Source organism: Protomyctophum bolini (genome assembly GCF_963924005.1).
Source record: "Protomyctophum bolini genome assembly, chromosome: 15".
NCBI classification, from domain to species: domain Eukaryota; kingdom Metazoa; phylum Chordata; class Actinopteri; order Myctophiformes; family Myctophidae; genus Protomyctophum; species Protomyctophum bolini.
In genome coordinates, this window is record NC_137876.1 from 21,240,677 (window position 1) to 21,263,717 (window position 23,041).

Sequence of the window (23,041 nt, forward strand, 5' to 3'; positions counted from 1 at the left end):
CTGGGAGTTTGGCCTCCTTACCAAGAAGATTTAAAAAATGGTTAGACCAGTTTTCCATATACGCTGTTTGGCTGACCCTCCCTTGATTCGGATGGTGGAGTTTGAATTCTTGCCCGACAGCTCTTTGATTGTTTTCCATGCTAAATGGTGCTTCTTTTAGCCATTATTAGTTGGATTTTCTTGGCTTGTGATGGTGATTTGTGGTAGGCGTGAGAGACTGACTTGAAGATGTGTTCTTGCCTCGGAAACTAAGGGGGTTTTCTCACGGCTCAAAACGTCGTACGCAAAAAAAAAAAAAAAAAAAAGTTCACAAATCTAAGTGGGTATGGTTGGCTCGCCGCTCCCCACCCCATTTTGCACAAGCAAAGCTCTCCAGTGCTGTGAATGTCATGTTCTTCTGAACGGCGGAGGCACTCTGGGCAGCCCACATCACACACACACACACACACACACACACACACAACAGGAAATCAATAGAAGTTGGAGAGTCTTGGCTTCTCCATTCATCTTTGCCTGCGTCAGTGTATTTGCTAAAGTTGTCGTGACAGCATAAACACTTAGGGACAGCTCTCTTGAGAAAGAGGAATGTTGTACAGCAGCTCGGGGTTCCCAACCTTGGATCAATGGAAATATACACAGTATACTTTACAGGGGGGTGTAACGATATCATAATCTTTATAATCTTTAAATATACACAGTATACTTTACAGTGTAACGATAGAAATATACACAGTATACTTTACAGTGTAACGATAGTCATCATAATCTTTCGACCGCGGTCGAGATTATGGATTTCACAATGCTGATAATAAATACTTCAATGAATGAATCAATCAATCAATGATTGATTGATTGATTCATTCATTGATTGAAGTATTTATTAACAGTTTGGAGAATTACAGTGCATTCCAAGCACAACTCGATACAAAACTGTTAACTGTGGACGACACCAGCATTACACTTGTTTACAATAGGGTCCACCATGTTAAATTCATCATAACATTTAGCGACAAATATACAAAAACATATACAGTGAGGGGATAAAGGGGTGGGTGGGGGATTGAGATTTTTACGGGGGCCAGTTTCGAATTGCAGCCGTCCGTATATAGGTGCCCTTTGAGAGCGGATGCCACGCCAGACTTCCCGGCCCTTCCTTGCCATCCCCAGTTCCTGCTTTACTGATGCATGTGTCCCTACTAGCGATGACATCAGGGAACGACAGCTTTCTACCTCTGGTCTGCTTTGAGGCAGGATTCCAGAGAAGAAGGGAAGATTTAACCTCATGAGCAGCTCTGTGGCAGTGGCCCGGCAAACTGTGTTCTTCTGGATCGGACTATAGTGAAGAAACACAGGGAAGGTTGCCGTATATTCTAGAAGTTGATAGGTGGGGCAGCAGGGTAAGCACCTTTAGATTTTGCATTTGTGCAGCTATTCTGAGGCAGGGGGTGCAGCTCTCACTATACCATGGGGCTATAGTGCCGTTTGACTCTCGTATAGATTGAAAATGTCAGAATCGATAAATACATCTACGAGAGTCTAAATCTTAGGGCTGTGTTTCTTCTAGTACGTAAACGTTGACACACCGTGGCTGTGTTTCAAGCTGGGAATTGATTTATTCATGAAGAAAAGGCTGTTTTAACGACACCTTCAATGAGGAATATAGTCAAAGCTTTTGACCTCAAATGGAGCCGCTGGTCAAGTCTCATCTCCACGTGGTGTGCGTGCGTGCGTGCGTGACAGACACTTTTTGCTGATGTTCACACTTTCCACAGCTGTGAAACACTATGTGCCAAGTGGCAACATAGTCACTGTGCGTGTGCGCGCGCGTGTGTGTGTGTGTGTGTGTGTGCGTGTGCGTGCGTGCGCGCGTGCACACTGTATGTGTGTGTGTGTGTGTGTGTGTGTGTAGCCACAAATGAATGAGTCATCTTAGGGGACACTTAATTTATACTGTTGCATCGTGTAGAGCGAAAAAGAATGGCCGACCTAGCGGCGTGCCAGGGCGGTGCACGGCCATGTCTAAATGAGGCATTAAGTCTAAACCCAGCATCTTCTCCTCATCCATCACACTAAGGAACTCATTGAGTTTTCATGAGGTGGACTTTACTTTGCAAACAACACTTCTTAGGAGGTCACCTTCCTCGGAACGAACTGGCTCTCGTCGTCGCAGTGATACACCTGTATGGCCATTCTTTTTTTTATATCGTTGCTGTAGGTCGTTGCTGTAGTATATAGGGCATGCAGAAAACCTCTTATCTCCATAATTCTATGATTGTATGTTTTTCATAAATGAACGCCCCACTTGATCACACCACACGAAAGCATCAAGAGCAGCGGATCTAACGTGACGCGAAGCGACCCGCTTTGAGCTTGCCGACTGCTACTTTTCCTATTTTTGAATTTGAATCCTTCCACACACAACACAGAGGACATTTTACCTACTTTACGTCCATTCACTTGGTGCACATAGAGGCCCTCTTCCCCTTTACGTGGAGAGTCACGTAGAATCGACAGAACAGACAGAACAGTTTAATTAATAAATGTCGTAGAGGTGGGTTGTCTCTTCTCATCACATCCTCCCAGCTGAGACAATTAAATTCTGCCAGATTGATTTCCAAATTACTGTGATAATCACACAGCAAGGTGTGAATCTTGCGCGCGCACACACACACACACACACACACACACACGCACACACACGCACACAGGCCTGCACACATGCACACACACACAGGCGCACACAAACACACAGGAAGTGATTTACTTGTTATAATGATAATCCTTCAGGCGAGGAGTAAACTTCATTATCCAACCGTTCTGTCGTGTTCACAAACCGAACGAGTAGAAAAGACAGAAGACATGAAGGAAAATTAAATGACAAAATGACAGAGGATGAAAGAGGAGTGAGTGACAGTGGACACACAAGCACGCACGCACAGACACACACACACACAGAGAGAGAGAGCAGCAAAAAACAAATTAACGATAAGGGAGGACATGATGAACTGTAGAGGTTGATGCTCCAGGCAGCCATCGACCTCTCGTCTCTGACAACAAGGCAGGAGCTGCATGCGGACCACAACGAGACCTATATCGCGCTGCACGCCACAGCGAGACCTCTCGTCTCTAACATCAAGGCAGGCTTTGGTACAGTGACGTCCAATGCTTGAGCCCTTTGACTGACGGTAGCTCTGACCAATTGCGTCAAAGAGAAAATGTTTGAACCCACCCCCCCGGGAAACAAGATCAATACACAGCATCTCCAGACTCAATCTCATCTCATCTGCAGGCTCATGGGTGCTCTGAACAGGTGATAATTTAGCACACTTCTCTTTTGGAAAAGGTTATTCGATCCCCCTTATATTATAATAATACCTGATGATCATGTTTTAGGGTGGGAAAAAAATCGTGGCACTCCATCTTTAAAAGAAACAAATAACTGTTTGGTATGCATCGGCCCACAGACCCCCCCATAACACAGAGTCACAGACCTGTAAGGGTCCATTTGGTTACTAACTAGTATCAGTTCTTTACCTGGAACGCTAACCAGAAGACTCACCCCAAAATACGTTCGCCCCCATTTTTGACCGCCGACCGCACGCTGTGTTTTGGGGCGAGTGTTTGTTCCCTGGAACCCCCTCAAGGACGCCTACTTAGAGAACCACCGCGGCTACAAGTGGCCGCACATCAGTTCCACGCGGCCAAAGGGAGGAGAGCTTAGCCAATTTCAAACTGTGTGCACCGTGGTTGGCTTTGCATAGAGCTGGCTGGTGTTAAAGGCACGCACGCACGCACACAGTCCCACACAGTCACGCCAGTGTCACGCACGCGCACACACATACACACACACACACGCACTGCACCGCCTGTGAATGCTGATGATCACAGCCTTGCAGGGACAAAGCATTATCAACATCAATCACTTGCCTGCAGCCATATACCATAATATCCGCCAACAAACAACACGTTTGATTTTGCCAAAAAGGTACAGCGGTGGTACAGATTTATACTAAAAGGATAACCCATAACAAAAAGGCACAGGGCTTGTTTCCATTGAGGTCCTGTGTATTCAATTCATCAAGACATTTAAAGACAAACAATAATATTGTTTGTCTATAGAAAGGCGCCATTCTGGGAAATGGCGAGTGTGGTTGCAATTTCCCTCGAGCAGCTTGCTGAGTACAGTATGATGATGCTGCATTGACCCACACGACGCTACAAAACCTTTATATGGAATGTTTATCTGGAATAAAGTCGGGCAATAACTATAGTCTGGTCCCCTACTGCAACCACGAGTGGTACTAGTAAAACAAGAATTGATGACATAGTCATTACCAGCTAGCGTTTATATACTGCGGTGGTGGTGCTCCGCCACAGCTCACACAGACACGCACACGTCACGAATAGCTCACACAGACACGCATGCGCACGCGCACACACACACACACACACACACACACACACACACAAACACACACACACACACACACACACACACACACACACAGTGTCCCTCTGGGCTTTGCTGTCTGTAGTGTGCGTAATAGGTAGAGAGTAATAGGGCTAAAGTGTAAATCTCGTGTAAAATAGCCTATCTAAACCAGTGCACTACAATGCCATTTCTCAGTTCTCACAAACAGTGACATCACCACTTTGAAGTCAGTTGTTGGCATGTTACTACTTTAGTTCTTTGTCATGCATATTGTACCTTGCAGGTGTGGGGTTGCCCGTGTAATCAATTGGGACTTTGGCTCATTAGGCCTGGCCTACTGGCAGAGCCTGTAAGTAAAAATATTTAGGACAACCGTTGAGCCGATTCTACTATGGCTCCGAGACATGGACACTTTCAAAGAAATTTGAGAAACGGTTGGATGGCACTTACACCCGCCTTCTAATGAGAGCGCAAAATCTGTCTTGTAAGAGCCACCCATCGACTAATCTAATACACTGTACGGCAACCTTCCCAGTGTAGGTTGCCAGCTTCAGTAGTCCCATCCAGAAGAACACAGTTTGCCGGCCACTGCTACAGAGCTGACAATTAGGTTATATCTTCCCTTCTTCTCTGGAGTGCTGCCTCAGGGCAAACCAGAGGTAGAAAACTGTCGTTCCCTGATGTCATCACTAGGGACACACATGTAGCATCAGTAAGCAGGAACTGGGGATGGCAATGACGTACCGGAAAGTCTGGTGTGGCATTGTGAAATCCATGATCTCGACCACGGTCGAAAAATGATGATGATGAAGGAGTCACACCTTTTTTTCATGACTGTTGGTAGGGCATTCCACATTTTGGTGGCATAGCAGAAGAATGAATTTAACTCCTTGTTTGAGCCAAATCTGTATTGAAGGAGATCGGAGGCGCTCCCTCTGTCCATATCTCTGTTTCTCCCTCTGTGTCGCTATGGTTACAGCATGCTAGAAGAAACGCTGGAAGACGACAGTCAGCCGTTTGGAGGAATGTTTGTTAGAGTAACGAGTTGAAGGTTTAATCATTGCATGCAGTCAGATGTCACAATTGCACAAGTCAGCTTGTACAGCAGCTTGTTTTTGAACAGATGGGGAACAGATCTGATCTAGGAGGTCAGATAAAGTGGTTAAAAAGGTTGTGACGCTTGTATTAATAAATGTAGCTGTGGTGAACCCCCTGACTTTAGCAGTAGACACTTTGTTGTAAGATAAATGCTGAAAATACCGATCTTACAAGCTCACAATGGATTGCATTGTGTGAGCTTGTAGATCAGCATTTTTTTCAATTAAGTTCACTAAATGATTGTGCACGTGTATGTGTTTTGTTTAGGTGGAAGCAGCCACAGACTCGGAGTCAGAAGGGAAAGGCTCCAGGGAATATCATTCAGTTGGAACCCAAGTGGAAGACGACAAGAAGGGGTGAGATAAATCAGATAATGGACCAACATTTTATATCCTCTGCAAATGTGTTCCCAAATTGACCTCGCTGCCACTATCATGAATAGACTCCACTTTCTTGCTTTTATTGGATGGTGTTTGCTTGCTCTCTCTCTCTCTCTCTCTCTCTCACACGAGCGCGCGCGTGCTCGTCTGTGTGACTGTGCATACGTGTGGTGTGAGAGAGTGTTTGTAATGCTATTGGCCAGTGGTGGGCAACTTTGACGAGGCCACTATATTTCGACACTCACTCCAGAGGGCCACATACAGTATGCATATTACTCTCGTAGCAAAACATAGCTGATCTACAAGCTCAAAACGCGTCACACTGCGACGTGTTTTGAGCTTGTAGATCAGCTATTTTTGCTATATTTGAATTGAAATCCTGAATAATCTTTTGCTATTTTTGAATTGGAATCCTCAAAAGTTATCTTTTTTATTTAATTTCAAATGCATTTAGTTTTGAACTAAATACAAATACATTGGACATAAAAAAGACAAAAAACATTTTTGCGACCACAGGTCGCATTTACTATGAAATTGTGCATTTCCCATCAATGTGTTGTTTGGTTGGTTGGTTGGTCACCCCAACCAACCAACTCAGCCCTCAGTTGGTTGGTCACGTGACATCATGTGACATAATCAGGGATGGAGATATTAGATCAATATTAGCCAGCAACTCTACATCTGACCTCAAACCCTTAGATCTCCATATATGGAGCTGACCTGTTCTGACATTCCATATGTTGATCCTTCCCCATCCATCCTTCCTCTTTGATGGCTCCCTTTTGACTGATACCTTTTGTCCATTTAAACTCTAGACGGGCCTGGCCCAAAGCCGTGCCCGGCAGCCAGTGAAAACTAGAGTGCTCAACCTACTCGGAAATTAACACAATTAGTGCCCAAGTAGAAAAGCCTAAAAGAAGTGACTATAGGCTATTTTATTTTTTCAGCTATCTTTTTCAGCTATCTTCAAAAACTCGACACATGGAATACTTTGTATATTTCCAAATATGGTAGCATTGCCTCAAATAGCCGCCTGGTTCGTTTTATAAACGTCCGGGGTCCAAAACGATTTTGCGTATATACACTATAGTACTTTATAACAACACAGATCTTCCATTTTCAGATGGTACTGTAGGTCCAGACAAATATTAATCTGGGGGTCCTTGAACTGAACCACAGGTTTAAACAACATTAGGAAGGAAGCCCAAATAAGCAACAATATTTACAAGCAAGACAAAGAAAACAAAATAAAACAAGTAGAGATGTCCCGATACCACAATTTCTGTGTTGGCCGATACCGATACCAGAGAATAATATTATATAATAATATGTTGTGACTTGTGTTTATAGCAGACTCCTCACTCAAAGTTTGGGCAACTCGAAAGCAAACTCCACATGCCCCAACATTTCATTTACCTGCCATAGTGTCAAACCCTTAGCCTTACCCCTGTGTCGGATCTGTGGTCAGACTGGCATATTTGCCGATACCGATATGACCCGATATGACCAAATAAGGGCCGATCCGATACCGATACAGTATCGGGACATCTCTAAAAACAAGGCCAACGCTGGTATGTGTGTGTGTCTGTGTGTGTGTGTCTGTGTGTGTGTGTGTGTGTGTGTGTGTGTATCCTTCAAGGCAGGGCCGGTTCAAGCGCTCCAACAGCGTGACGGCGGGGGTGCAGGCTGACCTGGAGCTGGAGGGGTTTCCCACCATGGAGGACAAGGGCCTGCAGTTTGGCGGAGGCTTCCAGCAGCGCCACTCGGAGCCCAGCACGCCCACGCAGTATGGCGCCGTGCGCACCGTGCGCACCCAGGGCCTCTTCAGCTACCGCGAGGACTACCGCAACAGCCCCGCCGAGCCCCCCACCAGGTTAGGATCCCGCTTTGGATTCTTTCATTATAGTTTATGGCGTTTTAGTTAGTTTTGATGATTTTCTAGTTCGGGTTAGTTTTAATTCGTGTTTAGAGCGCGCTATAGTTTCGCTTTAGTTTTGTTTTTTTGTGACGATGCTTAGTTTTAGTTTTAGTTTTAGTTTTCACGCATTGTTAGCTTGTAGATCTGCTATTTTTTTTTATGTATTTGTGAACGATAAATGGGACATTTTGCACAGTTAGGGTAGACAATCAGGGTGCTGCGTGAGTGCTTTCGGTGCGTCACTCGGCCAATCAGAGCGTGAGTTGGCATGCTTGCTACGTATGTCGGTGGTCCCTTTGACCCTTTGGATTGCCTCCTTGTGTTGGTGGCGTTGCTTGGTCAATCAGGGATGACGACGCATTTCTTGTACATTGTAACTGCTGTTGAGGTCTACAAGATCGTGTCATTTTAGGGTGTGTGTGTGTGTGACTGCATAAAAAGTGGCTTTGTTGGTGCGTAGTAGTCGAGGTGATTAACCCATTTAGGTAGACCAGATTCTACAAAATGTCTGAATGGAAAACTGTCAGGATGTAGAAGACATTTTTAGAATCTGATCTCGGGTCAGAATGGGTTAAAGACGGTTACGCCGCGGACAAAGCCAACTGGAGTTGTGACAAATCATGACAACAACAACAACAAATTTTGGACCAAACAAATGATTACAAAGAAGGAAAACAACAAAAAAGTGTTAAAAATGTAACCTGCCGTTTTTTTCTTCTTTCTAATTATTTGTTCGGCCCAAAACATTTTGTTTGTTGTCATGATTTGTCACGACAAGAGTTGGCTTTGTACGAGGCTTTAAAGGTCTTTAAATACCGGTAAATACTTTTTGAAATGTCTATGAGGAAAATGAACGGGCCCTGGTAGGGGGGCGGGACTGCGACGCTCTATTGTGCCCAGGTCTCGTGACATCACTATGACATCATCAGGGATGATAGTAAATCAGGGATCATATCATAGTAAATGCGACCTGCTGTCGCAATTAAGGCCATAGGTCGCTTCTCGCCTCCAGGCATCTTACTGGTAGTTAAAGAGGGAGTGCCACAGTTTTTGTATTTTTCTATGAGGCGTCAGTACTTGAGTAGACACCCTGTCATTTTTTGTGCAATGGTGTATTAACTTTGTATAACTTTGTATCTTCCTGGAGGCTGAACCCTTGACAGTCAAACGGGCCAATGAAATAAACAGTAATATAGTGACATCACACTATCAGCCGCTCCCCTAACCCCACCCCGCTTCAGTTCAGGTGGATCACCACCCATCACCACCAACCAGGCAAACTAGGCATACTTAATTAACTGGTGGGCGTGCACACATAAAAACAACATTTTAACAAATACTGTACACTTTTTTTTGAAAAAATGATACCTCCTTATATAACAATAAGACCTGATGATCATGTTTAAGGGTGGAAGAAAATCACGGCACTCCATCTTTAACCCATTCAGGGCGGGAACCCCTTTTGGTGTTTTAAGCCTTATGTTATACTTTAGCTATTGAAAAATAGCAGATCTACAAACTCATAGCGCAGCACAGAGTGCCGCGCTACGAACTTGTAGATCTGTTATTTTTGATAAATCGTGAAAATGGGCCTCAATTCTTTTTAATATATATTCTTTCAGAGCAAACGTTTTTAACTCAACTCTTTGCTTCTGGGGGTGGGGTGGTCCCTGGAACAATTTTTTTTCCAGATACGGGTCGGCAGGCAATTACACATATTTTTGTGGGTCCTTGACATGAAAATATGGGCTTTTTCAGAAAACTGTCATGATTTAGAAGTAATTTTAGAATCTGATCTCAGGACAAAATGGACAAAAAATAACCTACCCCCATCCCCCCCCCCCCCCCCCCCCCCCGTAGCCCCAGGGAGACCACGGGCGCGGAGACCGCCCCGTGGCAGCTGGAGCCGCCGTCGCCCAGGGAGAGCGCCAGCGCCACGTCGTCTCCGGGCGAGTCGGGCAGGGCGTCGCCCTCCCCACGGCGGGACGGCGGCTGGTTCATGCAGCTCCTCCACGCGGAGACCAAGAGGATGGAGGGATGGTGCAAGGAGATGGAGGCCGAGGCCGAGGAGAACGACCTGTCAGAGGACAGTACGTGTACAGAACTGTTGGGGCTTTTTTTGACATGCAGGTTTTTGATGTACTGTATAGTTTTGCTGTGTATAGCGTTTCGTTTTGGGGACGGGTGTGGCTCAGGGGGTAGAGTGGCCGTTAGAAATAGCCGGATGGGAGCCGTGAGGTTCCCGGTTTGATCCCGGAGCTCCCCGCCCAGAGTTAGTGTCGAAGTGTCCTTGAGCAAGACGCTGAACCCCTAATTGCTCCCGATGTGCAGGTTGGTGCCTTGCGTGGTTTCCTCCACCATCGGTGTATATGAATGAGTGAATGTAATGCAAAATCTATGGCAAGTGCTTTGGATAACAGCCCGCTATAGGCCTATATAAATGCACCATTTACCATTTATTTACCCTTTAGTTTTTGTGATGTTTTAGTCATCTGGAATGTTTTTGTTTTTAGTCTAGTTTTAGTCGACTAAATGTTGTAAGATTTTAGAAATCTTTATAATGTAAAAGCAACTAGTATTTAACAGCATGTTCATTTCTTGTGACGTGTCTATCAGCTCTAAATGTACATTATTTGCGTGTGTGTGTGCGTGCGTGCCCTCCAGTTCTAGGCAGAATACGGAGTGCGGTGGGCAGCGCTCAGCTCCTCATGTCTCAGAAGTTCCAGCAGTTCTATTGGCTGTGTCAGCAAAACCTGGTGAGAAGAACCTCAACACTTCAGAGCTTTAGTGCTTCTATCGATCACAGCTGTGTGTGCGTGTGCATGTGGGTGTGTGTGCGTGTGTGTGTGTGCGTGTGCGTGTGTGTGCGTGTGTGTGTGTGTGTGTGTGTGTGTGTGTGTGTGTGTGTGTGTTAGTCTGAGTGACTTGGGTCTGCCTGCACCGGTGCAGATTACATCAGAAAGCAAATACGATACAGAGGGAAACACAGCTTGTGTCTCTCTCTTCACAGTCCCCTAACACACACTACAATGTAGAATCAATCAAAAAACACCGGTTTGGACTGCTGACTTGACGTTGCAATCAATAGCCATCAACCAACACATTTGTTCATTGTGGCCCGAACTTTTTGAAATGAGAAATAGATAACCTGGAATGGCTTCCACGCTGCCGAGACTGCAGTATTGAAACGGGTAAAGCACTTTATTTTATTTTATTCAAACTTTTTATCCCACGATTTCGCAACCACCTTTCTCACCCAGTGTCAATTATCGAATGTAATGAATACACTCCCTCGGCCCTCTGCTGACCTGGGGAAAGCAACGGACTGAAAAGTTTCGGGGGGGTCACAGCCTGAAAAGTTTGAGAACCATTCACTGCTCTAGCCTAAACAACAGATACCAGGTGAGAACCATGCACTGCTCTAGCCTAAACAACAGACACCAGGTGAGAACCATGCACTGCTCTAGCCTAAACAACAGATACCAGGTGAGAACCATGCACTGCTCTAGCCTAAACAACAGACACCAGGTGAGAACCATGCACTGCTCTAGCCTAAACAACAGATACCAGGTGAGAACCATGCACTGCTCTAGCCTAAACAACAGACACCAGGTGAGAACCATGCACTGCTCTAGCCTAAACAACAGACACCAGGTGAGAACCATGCACTGCTCTAGCCTAAACAACAGACACCAGGTGAGAACCATGCACTGCTCTAGCCTAAACAACAGATACCAGGTGAGAACCATGCACTGCTCTAGCCTAAACAACAGACACCAGGTGAGAACCATGCACTGCTCTAGCCTAAACAACAGATACCAGGTGAGAACCATGCACTGCTCTAGCCTAAACAACAGACACCAGGTGAGAACCATTCACTGCTCTAGCCTAAACAACAGATACCAGGTGAGAACCATGCACTGCTCTAGCCTAAACAACAGACACCAGGTGAGAACCATGCACTGCTCTAGCCTAAACAACAGATACCAGGTGAGAACCATGCACTGCTCTAGCCTAAACAACAGACACCAGGTGAGAACCATTCACTGCTCTAGCCTAAACAACAGATACCAAGTGAGAACCATTCACTGCTCTAGCCTAAACAACAGACACCAGGTGAGAACCATGCACTGCTCTAGCCTAAACAACAGATACCAGGTGAGAACCATGCACTGCTCTAGCCTAAACAACAGATACCAGGTGAGAACCATGCACTGCTCTAGCCTAAACAACAGACACCAAGTGAGAACCATTCACTGCTCTAGCCTAAACAACAGATACCAGGTGAGAACCATGCACTGCTCTAGCCTAAACAACAGATACCAAGTGAGAACCATTCACTGCTCTAGCCTAAACAACAGACACCAGGTGAGAACCATGCACTGCTCTAGCCTAAACAACAGACACCAAGTGAGAACCATTCACTGCTCTAGCCTAAACAACAGATACCAGGTGAGAACCATGCACTGCTCTAGCCTAAACAACAGATACCATGGCATGCCTTTGCATCTTGACTCTATGACATTCAGATGGTCATGAGGACATTGCATGAGAGAAAAAGGTGAACGACACAATAACAATATACGCTGTAATTCCTGCCATAAGTCTTCCCCACCACAACACTATACAGTAGCTCTCAGCAGCAGAGAAGGTTACAGGGATTTGCGACTGGTGTTTTTCTTTGCCCCGCGTTCTCACTCTTCTATTGATCCGAGCCACGTATAGACAATATTTCAGAAGAAGTTGGTTCAGAGTTATTATGAGAAATAGTGTCGCTGCATCATGCCGGCAGAAAGATACACTCCACAGTGGGATTACCGACGTGATGGAGCGGTTATGGCTAGCCGCTCCGGCGAAGACCGCCGCTATGCAAGTTTTGCTTTCATTTTCAAGAGCTTTATATGACTCGGCTTCAGTGTGAGACACGCGTGTCCACGAATAAGAAGCTTAACCCGTTAAAACCGAGAAAGCAATCGGCGTCATTCATTTGAAACACTTTGACCATTCGTTTATACCGTGGCTATTCAAACATAGAAGATTTCTTTTAAAGCGAAACATCTTTGCTTCTGGGGGTCCCTAGCTGGAACAAAATATTTTGAGATGGTTCGTCCGCGGCCAAATACATATAATGTCGGGGGTCCTTGGCATGAAAACGTTTGAGCAACGTACGTTTTTCAGAAAACTGTTAGGATTTAGAAGATTTATTTTTTACAATCGGCCTCAGATCTTAATGGGTTAAGGAGAAGTCTAATTGCGTTTTATCTTGTCTGCATGCCTCTCTCTGCCTCCTGGATCAAGCGGTGCGTTTGGCACTCTGCTGCCGGATTAAAACCAACCACACACTGACACCGAGGCTTGTTCTAAACTCCCTGGATCCCCCAGGATGTGCTCGCTGGAGTTTTGAAAGCCTTAAGATGCTGACAGAGGGCAACATGAAACAGTTCTATACTCTCCAGCCAATTCCTTGCAAACAACAGATACCATAATAAGACACTACAGCGATCTGCCTATAGCTTACTGTACATTACAAGACATATAAGCCATGATGTCATGTAAGCAAGTCCTGGGACATTTAGGTGAATGAGTATAATTCCAGGTCGGAGATTAGGTTTCGTAGACACTAGTGTGCCAGGCCAGTTCATGGGACCATGCGTTCATTAAGAGAAAATACATTAGTGCATATTATACTTGTTTCTATGATTTCTTCTGGGCTGTATGATTTTTTTTTTAGCATGGGAGCCTATATGTATTACATTTCAGTTCAATTCAAAGGGCTTTATTGGCATGAGAAAACATACGTTTACATTGCCAAAGCAGAAATGGTACAATACAGTTCAAACAAAATGTATGTACAATTATTGAAAGTCAGAGTATCCAATAGATTGGTGGTTGTGATATTTGATATCCTTCTATTACAGCAGTGCAAAAATATTGCTGTTCATTCACATTGTTGTACTGCACCCTGCAGTATATGGGAGTTTTTTGTTTGTCATTAGTCATGTTTTCAAACTCTCCTTGGGTGATTGGAAGTATGTGTCTCTGATGTCTTGGCACAGTGGACAGGCGGTTATAGGCCTATGACGGGCCTTGCTCGATCGCAAGACTGTGCTCACACTGACTCTGTACCTAATTAAGGTTTTTCTTTGTTTTGGGTCGGTCACAGCTGTGCTCAGATATCATGCCACGGTGTGTTCTCTGTTTGGGGCCAGATACTGTAGCATTCATTCTTCTATGCTCTGCTTTTGGGTTACTTCTTTCCATTGTGTCAGAAAGCTGTCCCATTGCTGTTTTATAATCTGGTTTAGTCCAGTGGGTATTCTATGTGGTGGCTCTGTTTGTGTTTGTGTTTGTGCACAGACAGAGTTCCAGGACCCGCTGCCTGAGGGGGCGCCAGCTCCCTGTATTGTGTGCCCCCTGTATTACACACAGCTATAGGTTCCCTTTGTTACGGGTGGTGTCCTGAAAGCAGAACCGTTTTGAGTTGATCTACTGGCAGGGACAATAGAGAACCAATAACATGAGCCTACCTGAATACACTGATGCTTTATCAGTTGTTGTTGTTGTTGTTGGCACCAACGCTTTGACAGTTCTTTGGCACTGCTCTCTCTGTCTCTGCTAGTTGAATTGGCTCCTGCTTGTGCCATGTGCCAACAGTATGCGGAAGTCCACCTTGTCAAAACCACTGTGGCCAGTACGGGGATCGAACCCGCGACATTATTAGCACCACGATCTAACCAACTGAGACAGACAGACACTACAGAGCTTATGAACAGAGCTTTTCAAATGTATTATTATTATTATTATTATTATTATTATTATTATAGTCTGTTTGGAGATGGAAACAGTCTCTGTGGTGAAGAGACACCTATAGTTACATCAGGGATTACACTTTAGTTACTGTACGTAAGAATTACACCATAGGTACATCGAGGATTACACCTTAATTAGTTACAACAGGGAGTACACACACATGTGTTTTTGTAATCAGACCTGCAGGTGCTGTTATATATTGTTTTGCCTCCAGCCATCCAATATATGCAGCGAATAGAACCGGCGTGCGTGCGTGTGTGTGTGCTTGCACAGTATAAGTAGAGTTCCTAGCTTGAACCAGTCTAGCTGTAAGCCAGAACCATGTATAGCTCTGACTAATGGAATGGCACAGATTGCGATGGAACGCCTTGGTTATATCCTGAAGTATTTGGTTAGGATTTAGTGATGAATTGGACCTGCTTCATTCTTTCAGTGTGCCTTCGCAGCGAGGTATGAAAGGATGGATTCCCACAAAGCCCGCTCTATGATGATACTGTGCATGTTTGGCGTTTACTGTACCGAAGAGTTCTGACGAGGACACCCAGTGGACATTGGCTGAAGTGCAATAAGTGGTGTCATCTTTTTAAACGTGTTCATTACATGCATGTACTGTACATACTTGTCGAGTATATTTGTAAATGAATAGGTAGTACGTGTGTGTGTGTGTGTGTGTGTGTGTGTGTGTGTGTGTGCGTGTGCGTTTGCGCGTGTGCTTCTTGCACATATTGCATTCCATGTCATCTTTAACCCATTAAAACCGGGAAAGCACCCGTGTGCTGTTCAGAGATAGCAGATATACACCTGATATGTTTGAAAAAAAAATCTTGAATAATTTTGAATTACAAAAAGGTTTGATTTAGAACTTATACTTACTGATTTAGAACTTAGAAGGCATTCGTATGTCTTAATGGGTGAGACAAGCCTCTTTCTCCCCCTCCCTTCCATGCAGGACCCCAGGCAGCGCTATATGCCGCGGCCCACCTCTCAGGAGTTAATGGGTGTCTTTCTCCTCCTCCAGGACCCCAGCGCTATGCCGCGGCCCACCTCTCCGGAGTTAATGGGTGTCTTTCTCCTCCTCCAGGACCCCAGCGCTATGCCGCGGCCCACCTCTCAGGAGTTAATGGGTGTCTTTCTCCTCCTCCAGGACCCCAGCGCTATGCCGCGGCCCACCTCTCAGGACCTGGCCGGCTTCTGGGATCTGCTGCAGCTCTCCATCGACGACGTCACCTTGAAGTTTGACCAGCTGCAGCGGATCAAGAACAACGACTGGAGGCCTCCGGACAGCCCCGAGAAGAAGGTGGGCATACTTGAAGTAAAGTATATAGGCCTCGTGACTGCGAGTTGCGCGCCCTCTCCTCTTTTTCTGTTCAAGGGCATGCGTCGTCAACATGACACAATGGGCTCTGTGCACACAGAATAACACTTCCTAGTTCCTACGTCTGGGCCGCTTCCCTACTTCCTTCACAGGTGTTACCATACCAATACTAATGAAGGCTCTGTGCCATTTAGTGTAAAGTGGTTCTCAAACTTTTATACTTCAAGGACGCCCCCATACACACCCGTATGTGGCCATTGGGAACCCACTCAAGGACACTTTTTAGACCCACTGATGTAGCAGAGTGTTTCCAGTGAGTCAACATGCACAACAGCAGCAGCCTGACTCTGTTTGACCGGAATGGAACAGAGCCTTCATTAGTTATCATCGGTAACACCTGTGGACACTGATGTAATAGGCTCTATGCACATACACCATTTGTCAAAAACACCCTGCTGCCTGTGAGAATGTTTATGGTTCAGTACTGCCTGACATTCCAGAGTGATGTGAAGAATTCAATCTGAAAGGGGACGAGCATTGCAATGAAGTCCGTGCCTCTCTCTGGTCATTCATTTTTAACGTCGTTGTTTGATTTATAATAATACTAGAGGTTATGTGGCCCTCGCACCTACGTTGTTTTATTTCCCCTTCACAAATCGAACACTGGCAATGAGTCATTTAAAATGTGTTTTCTATTCTCTTTACATCTTCTTGGTTTGAGTCGAGGCTGTGCTCCGCTGAGATCGTTCTGGCCTCCGTGTTATATGAAGAAATGTCACACTTTCCTGCTGTCCAAAGTTCAGATGCAGCTGTAGCTATTTACATCCTTCAGGAGAACAATAAAAGCTACTTTCAGCATTCAAATCACGGACTTGTTCAGACGAGGCCTGCCTTTGAGTTTGGTTCTGCCCTTGTTGCGTGGTGGATGTATTCTTGGTTCAGAGCTGAGTCGAACCACCTCATTAGTCTGCTGGTATTGTCATCGAGGGATCACAATGATAGACCGTGATCTAATTATTACAATTTAGGCATTTTGATTTAGCAGACGCTCTTAATCCAGAGCGACTTACATTAAGCAAGAACAAAAAGCATGGCAATACATACATAAAAAGTAGTTATCATTAAACATGCGTGAGCTAAAAACGTAACAGTTGAATATCTCAATGAAACTATGTACATATAAACTATACATACAATTCTATACTATACATACTGTACAGTATATACTATAAAGTGCTATGACTATGGGGGATTAGGACATATAGCAAGTGGAAGGAACACGTTATTCCAACCACTTCCTTTATCCCCCAATAAGGCTGACCAGGGGGAGGCAGTATATAGAGACCAGGGTTAATGCGTGTTTTTTGTGAGAGGACCTACCCTAGGGGACACGGGGAGAACATGCAAACTCCACACAGAAGGGCCCTTTTGCCAACCCCACCTAGGTTACGGGCACTGATGACGCAGACATCATCAGAAAGGCGCCACTCACCCGCTGGGTGGGATTTTATTTTAGTCTTTTAAATCACCCTTGTGTGAAGTGAGGGGCATCTTTGAGGGGCACGCATGAACATGACGTCACTGGGGGCACACACAAAGGCAAACAGGCCACACGATGTCATGGACATACACACACGCACGCACGTGCGCACACACAAAGCCAGACGTTGGAGGAGCTAGTGCCCCTCAAACATATATGCTTTTGAAAGTGTTTTACATTGTCTAATAACTAGAGGTTCGAGTAGCTACGCGGCCCTCACATCTATAGTAACCATCTTTATTGTAGTTCTGACATTGTTGCAATTAGACATCGGACATAAATCTGTCTGTCTGTCTGTCTGTCTGTCTGTCTGTCTGTCTGTCTGTCTGTCTGTCTGTCTGTCTGTCTGTCTGTCTCTCTCTCTCCTTCCTTCCTACAGCTACCAGATCCCGTACCAAAGAAGACATTGAGGCAGAAGAGCATGGCACGAGAGCGTTCCCTGGACCTCACCGACAGACACCGACAGGAGGCCCGCCGGCGGCTCATGGTCGCCAAGCGCGCCGCCTCCTTCAGACAGAACTCTTCGTCGGAGCGAGCGGACAGTATCGAGATCTACATCCCCGAGGCTCAGACTAGACTTTGAGAAGACGGGGTACCGCGCTCTCCCACCTTGGAACAACAACTTAAACTAGCCTTTTTCTAGACCATTACTACTACTACTACTACTACTACTACTCTCTACTCTTCCATTGCCGATCATCAATTGTCTAATCCCCTCAGTGTCATGTCTGCAACACCTTCAAGTCCAGTAGGATGCGTTGAATGTGCAAAGCGTCGTGTGAGTTGGAGTATAGCTGTTTCATATAGGCGTCGCTGTCTAATGGCTGTCAAATGTGATATGCATTTCCAGGTGCAGTGCGGAAGGGAGATTGTTTCCGCTGAGACGCTTGTGCGGAACGGAGATAGTTTTTTTTTTTCGTTTTTCGTTTTAAAACGAAAACATAGTAGTGTGGGGGGTGGCGTAGTCAAAGCCAGTTCTACCATTGCCACAAAACGTATCGGCTGAAGCAGTTTTATTGACCCGGTGGGTTGGGCTGTTCGCTGGTTCGTTGATGATGCCAACCTTAAGCTTTCATGGAAAGGGTGTAGCCTATATCTGTATTTTCTCAGCATTTGCAAAGTGCCATTTAAAAAAAAAAAAAAGTGCAGCTGTGAAAACCTACCAGCAACCACGTCTTTGAGCTAAAAAGAAAAAAATGGAGAAAAAAAGTAAATGAGAGAAAGTGTATTTTAGTCTGGGTTTGTCGAAAGATAATGACTCTCTAGTGTATTTTTCAAAGTTTGAAGGTGAATCGTACATTTCTTTGTCAGATGGTTCTTCTTTGGTAAGTGTTAATCATGAGCTAAACAATTACAAAATCATTGACATTCAAAACTTGGAAATGTACCAAGGCTTGAAATACCTCAACAATGTGCATATGGCACTGATCACCCATACTAGGTCATTCAGGCAAACCTATTAGCACTGGACTGCACAGTAAAACCCTTAACCCTGTTTAGACCCTGTCTAAAAATAGACCCACATTTAGACCCAAATGGACAATTATTACAGGTCCGTTTTTGGAAGTGTAAGTGTCCATCTGGGTCTATTTTTACACATTTTTACTGTGAGTGCAGCTTTTAAAAGATTGCAGCTTTCTACACAATCAGGTTCTACACGCAAGTTGTTAAACATTCTAATGGATGTAATGGTCTAATGGTCTAGATCAGTGTTTCCCAAAGTGGGGTCCGGGGACGCCTAGGGGTCCTTGAGGGAGTTCCAGGGGGTCCCCGGCTAAATCATAGTTGGCAACCAAATGGACCCTTATGGGTCTGTAACTCAAAGAGTGTACAAATGGAACCAAATGGACCGTAACGGGTCCATTTGGTTCCATGTGTACACTAGTGTTAAAATAACTTTGATTTTACAAAGTTCCCTTTGATTTTACAAGTTCCCAAAGGTCCCAGAGATAGAAATGGCATTAAATGGGGGTCTGATAGAAATGGCATTAAATGCATGTCAAACTAGGGGTCCTTGAAATTAAATTGGTTGAAAATCACTGGTAGAGTCTTCTCTGGCATATGTTTTCAAATGGGGGGGGGGGGGGGGGGGGTCAGTGGGCTAATTAGTGTCAATTTGGGGGTCCTTGACATGAAAAAGTTTGGGAACCACTGGTCTAGATTTGTGGAAAGTATTCTAGGATTGGTCATCGTCTTAATTGATTGATTAAAAGAGAAAACACTTGAACCCTATCCCGGGGCAAACACCAAACATTTGGCGAAAAATGACAAGCTGTGAGTTTGTCGATCAACTACTTTCGGGCAAAGATGTTAGTGTAGAGAGAATATATTAGACGGGGACTAGCATAGACCCCTGTTGGAGTATAGGGTTGAAGTAGCCTACATTTCAAACAGCTCTCCCTGTGCCATTTTCATTTACTTGAAAACAAACACGCGAGTTATACGTGCCAACGTTTATTCATCATATCAGTAGTATATGGGGGTGAAATATAAGACTATAATTTAGGAAAGGCCGGTGGTGGAAGTCCTTATAGATGTAGACAAATGCACTTACGCACTTCGTACAATTCTCTCTTGTTTCCAAGAGAAATATCCATAGTTAACCCATCAGGTTCTCAACAGTACTGTTTGTATGTTTGACTGCATGGCGACAGACAGGGCGGCGGGGAGGAACATTATTCATGTATGATATGTGTATTTATGATCCCTGTGTCCTCCATGCCCGCTCCATTTCCTTTTCATAAATCTTCGCATGAATAGTTGCAAGTTGGGGTCTCACAAGATGCCACTTAGACCACCTTTCAGGACACAATAGATGACTAAATCTTCTATCAATTACGCACACCCAACCGTAGCCTCGAATTCATTGGAGATTTTGTGTTTGTTTGTTTTTGTCGCATTCCTAAAGCCAGTAATAATCCGATGACCTCAGTAGACCAGATACAGTCCGTCGGACATCAAATTATCGGCATAGGAATGCGACGCAAAAAACTAAACGTCTAAAGAATTCAAAGCTTCACGGGGTATGTAATTGATTAAACTTTGGGGGGCTGTACTACTCCTTCAAACCCCACATGGTTGAGCGGAGTCCCTCAGGGCTCTATGCTGGTGTCCTTTGTTTTCTGTTATTGTGGGGGGAAAGCTCTGGCTGAGCACAGCCGATCGACAAGCATAAAACAGCTGCTATTTTCTGCCAAAGCTTTCCTCACAGTTCTGGACGCTGGGTTTTAAGTGGTTGAGCGACATCAGAAACAGAATCCTTAACTCTCAACTGCAGGACCAAAGGCATTGCTTTCTGTAACCCTGGGAACGGTTATGTGACTTTCACGTTGCCGGACAGGCTAGATACTCTGTTGTTGAAAATCTCACCCCGGCATTGTTATGAGTTTGTCTGGCAACAATAGAGGGAGAAGTAGGGGTGGCAAATATCAGGCTCTTTGAATTCCCTTGCTGTTAGAAAAATTGGAGAAACTGATGCTATAGCCTACTCATACTCGGTGTGTGCGTGTGCGTGAGCGCGTGTGTGTGTGTGTGTGTGTGTGTGTGTGTGTGTGTGTGTGTGTCTGTGTCCTTGTGTCCATAGATATGCTTGTCTGTCCGTGATAGTACAAAGTAACAGGACACAGTTAGCTAGATATTACTCTTGCCTTTGACTCTCATCGTGATACTGTGATGCCCCCTGGTGGCTGGTGTGAGAAATACAATAGACTAACCCCACTTACCCCACACAGGATGCAGATATGCTTCTGGGTCGTTCTCCTTCTTGGTACAATATAATTAGCATTGTGGGAATGATTTCCATGATGATTGGCTTTCTTACATTGGGTCAAGTGCAGCTCACTGCAGTGTTGATTTTGTAAAATTTAATTTGGTTTAAGTTGTAGTTATATTTTAGTCATCTGAAATGTTTTAGTGTTAGTCTAGGTTTGGTCGACTAAATCTACAGCTGATTTAGTTGACTAAAATGCATTTTGATGGCCTTGATGACATAGTAATTGCAGATCTTACACTTGGTTGCATTCTGAAATAGCCGATCTACTACGAGCTCACTGAGCTTCTTGATCTGCTATTTTCAACATGGAACCAAGTGTAAAAAGACTTAAGTCCACTGGATCTTTTCTCCATTAGTCCCTCATTTTACTCACGGGCTGGACAATATATTATGTCGTTATCGGTGATATGAGACTAGATATTGTCTGGGATTTTGGATATCATAATATGGCAAACTGGCAAATGTTGTCTTTTCTTGGTTTTAATCACATAAGCCTTATTTTATACTTTAATTTTTTTTGAAAATAGACAATCTACAAACTCACACCACGGCACATTGCAATGTGTTGTCAGCATGTAGATCTGTTATTTTAGGCATTTTTGTAAACTTTTTGAAGAATTAAAAAGAAAATTGCCCATCCAGTAGTCATGACATTGTTATTGTCACAATATTGATATGGACAGAAATATTGTGACAGATGATTTTGTCCATATAGTGATATATGGACAAAATCAACAGTCATACAGTTGGGTTCCTGTCACATGGGGTGACTGGAACGCCATCGTTAGTGGTCATTGAAGTCACTGGCAAAACACAAAGCTAACTTGGAACTATTGGTATCCGTAGGACCCACAGATAATCAACCTATTAAATGGTGCTGCTTTTTACTCAATCGATCCAGTTTGGGTCAAACAATCAATTCAACACAACGTTACCAATCATCACATAACAATCCGTTTTTTATGACTAGATTTGCATCACATACAAAGATGTTTTATTTCTTCCCTGAATTCAGAGAGAGAGAGAGAGAGAGAGAGAGAGAGAGAGAGAGAGAGTGTGTGTGTGTGTGTGTGTGTGTGTGTGTGTGTGTGTGTGTGTGTGTGTGTGTTTGTGTGCAGGTTGTTGGCAGAGGTGTGGCTATGATGCCAGTCGCTTGGCAGAGGTGTGGCACCCCACTGCTGTTCCCTGTCAGCCTGGGCACACTGTCGCGCGCAGACGCGTCAGAAGAACCCGAATCCCTTCTTCGTCGTGGGGTTTTTAGACAGCTGGTGGATGGAAAAGAAGCTGCACCTCCGCGGCTGACTGACGCGACGGACAGCTTCCCGGACGCGCTCTCCTCCGCGTCAGTCGGGCGCGGAGGTGGAGCTTCTTTTCCATCCACCAGCTGTCTGAAAACGTGCGCGACAGTCTGCCTAGACCCTGTGTGGTCCCACACACCATGGCAGAGACACAGAACTGGGTGTGACATATGCTGGCTTAGAGGAAATGAGAGACTGGCTCTGTAGTGCTGGAGGGCAGTAAAGTGACTGCTCGATCTGCATGCATCTGTATGCTGTCTCTGTGCTGGGGGTTTGACTGTGCTGCTGTTATAGAACTCAAGGTCCCTCTGTGAGATCAAACACGGACCGGCCCTTTCTGAAACCAGTCCCTTGACTTGGAAGTGCTCTCGGGAGGTTCCCTCAGGAAGTGCCCCTCCAGCTGAATCAAGTTCCCTTGATTAGGGTGCTGGGTATATATATATTTTTTTGGAAATACACTTGCCCTCCTTGTGCAGAA

The 23,041-nt window shown here is 44.9% G+C and overlaps 1 protein-coding gene across 1 annotated transcript in view; it reads left to right on the forward strand.

The window, feature by feature from the left end:
* The window catches only part of LOC308330083 (disks large-associated protein 2-like), a gene marked incomplete at its 3' end in the record, with an annotated part of 287,323 nt that extends 269,247 nt beyond the window's left edge, over positions 1 to 18,076 (forward strand). Inside the window, 6 exon segments of the mRNA XM_080784741.1 lie at positions 5,798 to 5,886; positions 7,550 to 7,783; positions 9,695 to 9,918; positions 10,493 to 10,584; positions 15,783 to 15,935; positions 17,873 to 18,076. Of these exon segments, the coding sequence (XP_080640867.1) occupies positions 5,798 to 5,886; positions 7,550 to 7,783; positions 9,695 to 9,918; positions 10,493 to 10,584; positions 15,783 to 15,935; positions 17,873 to 18,076 (996 nt within the window).
* Positions 18,077 to 23,041: the final 4,965 nt, after the last annotated feature.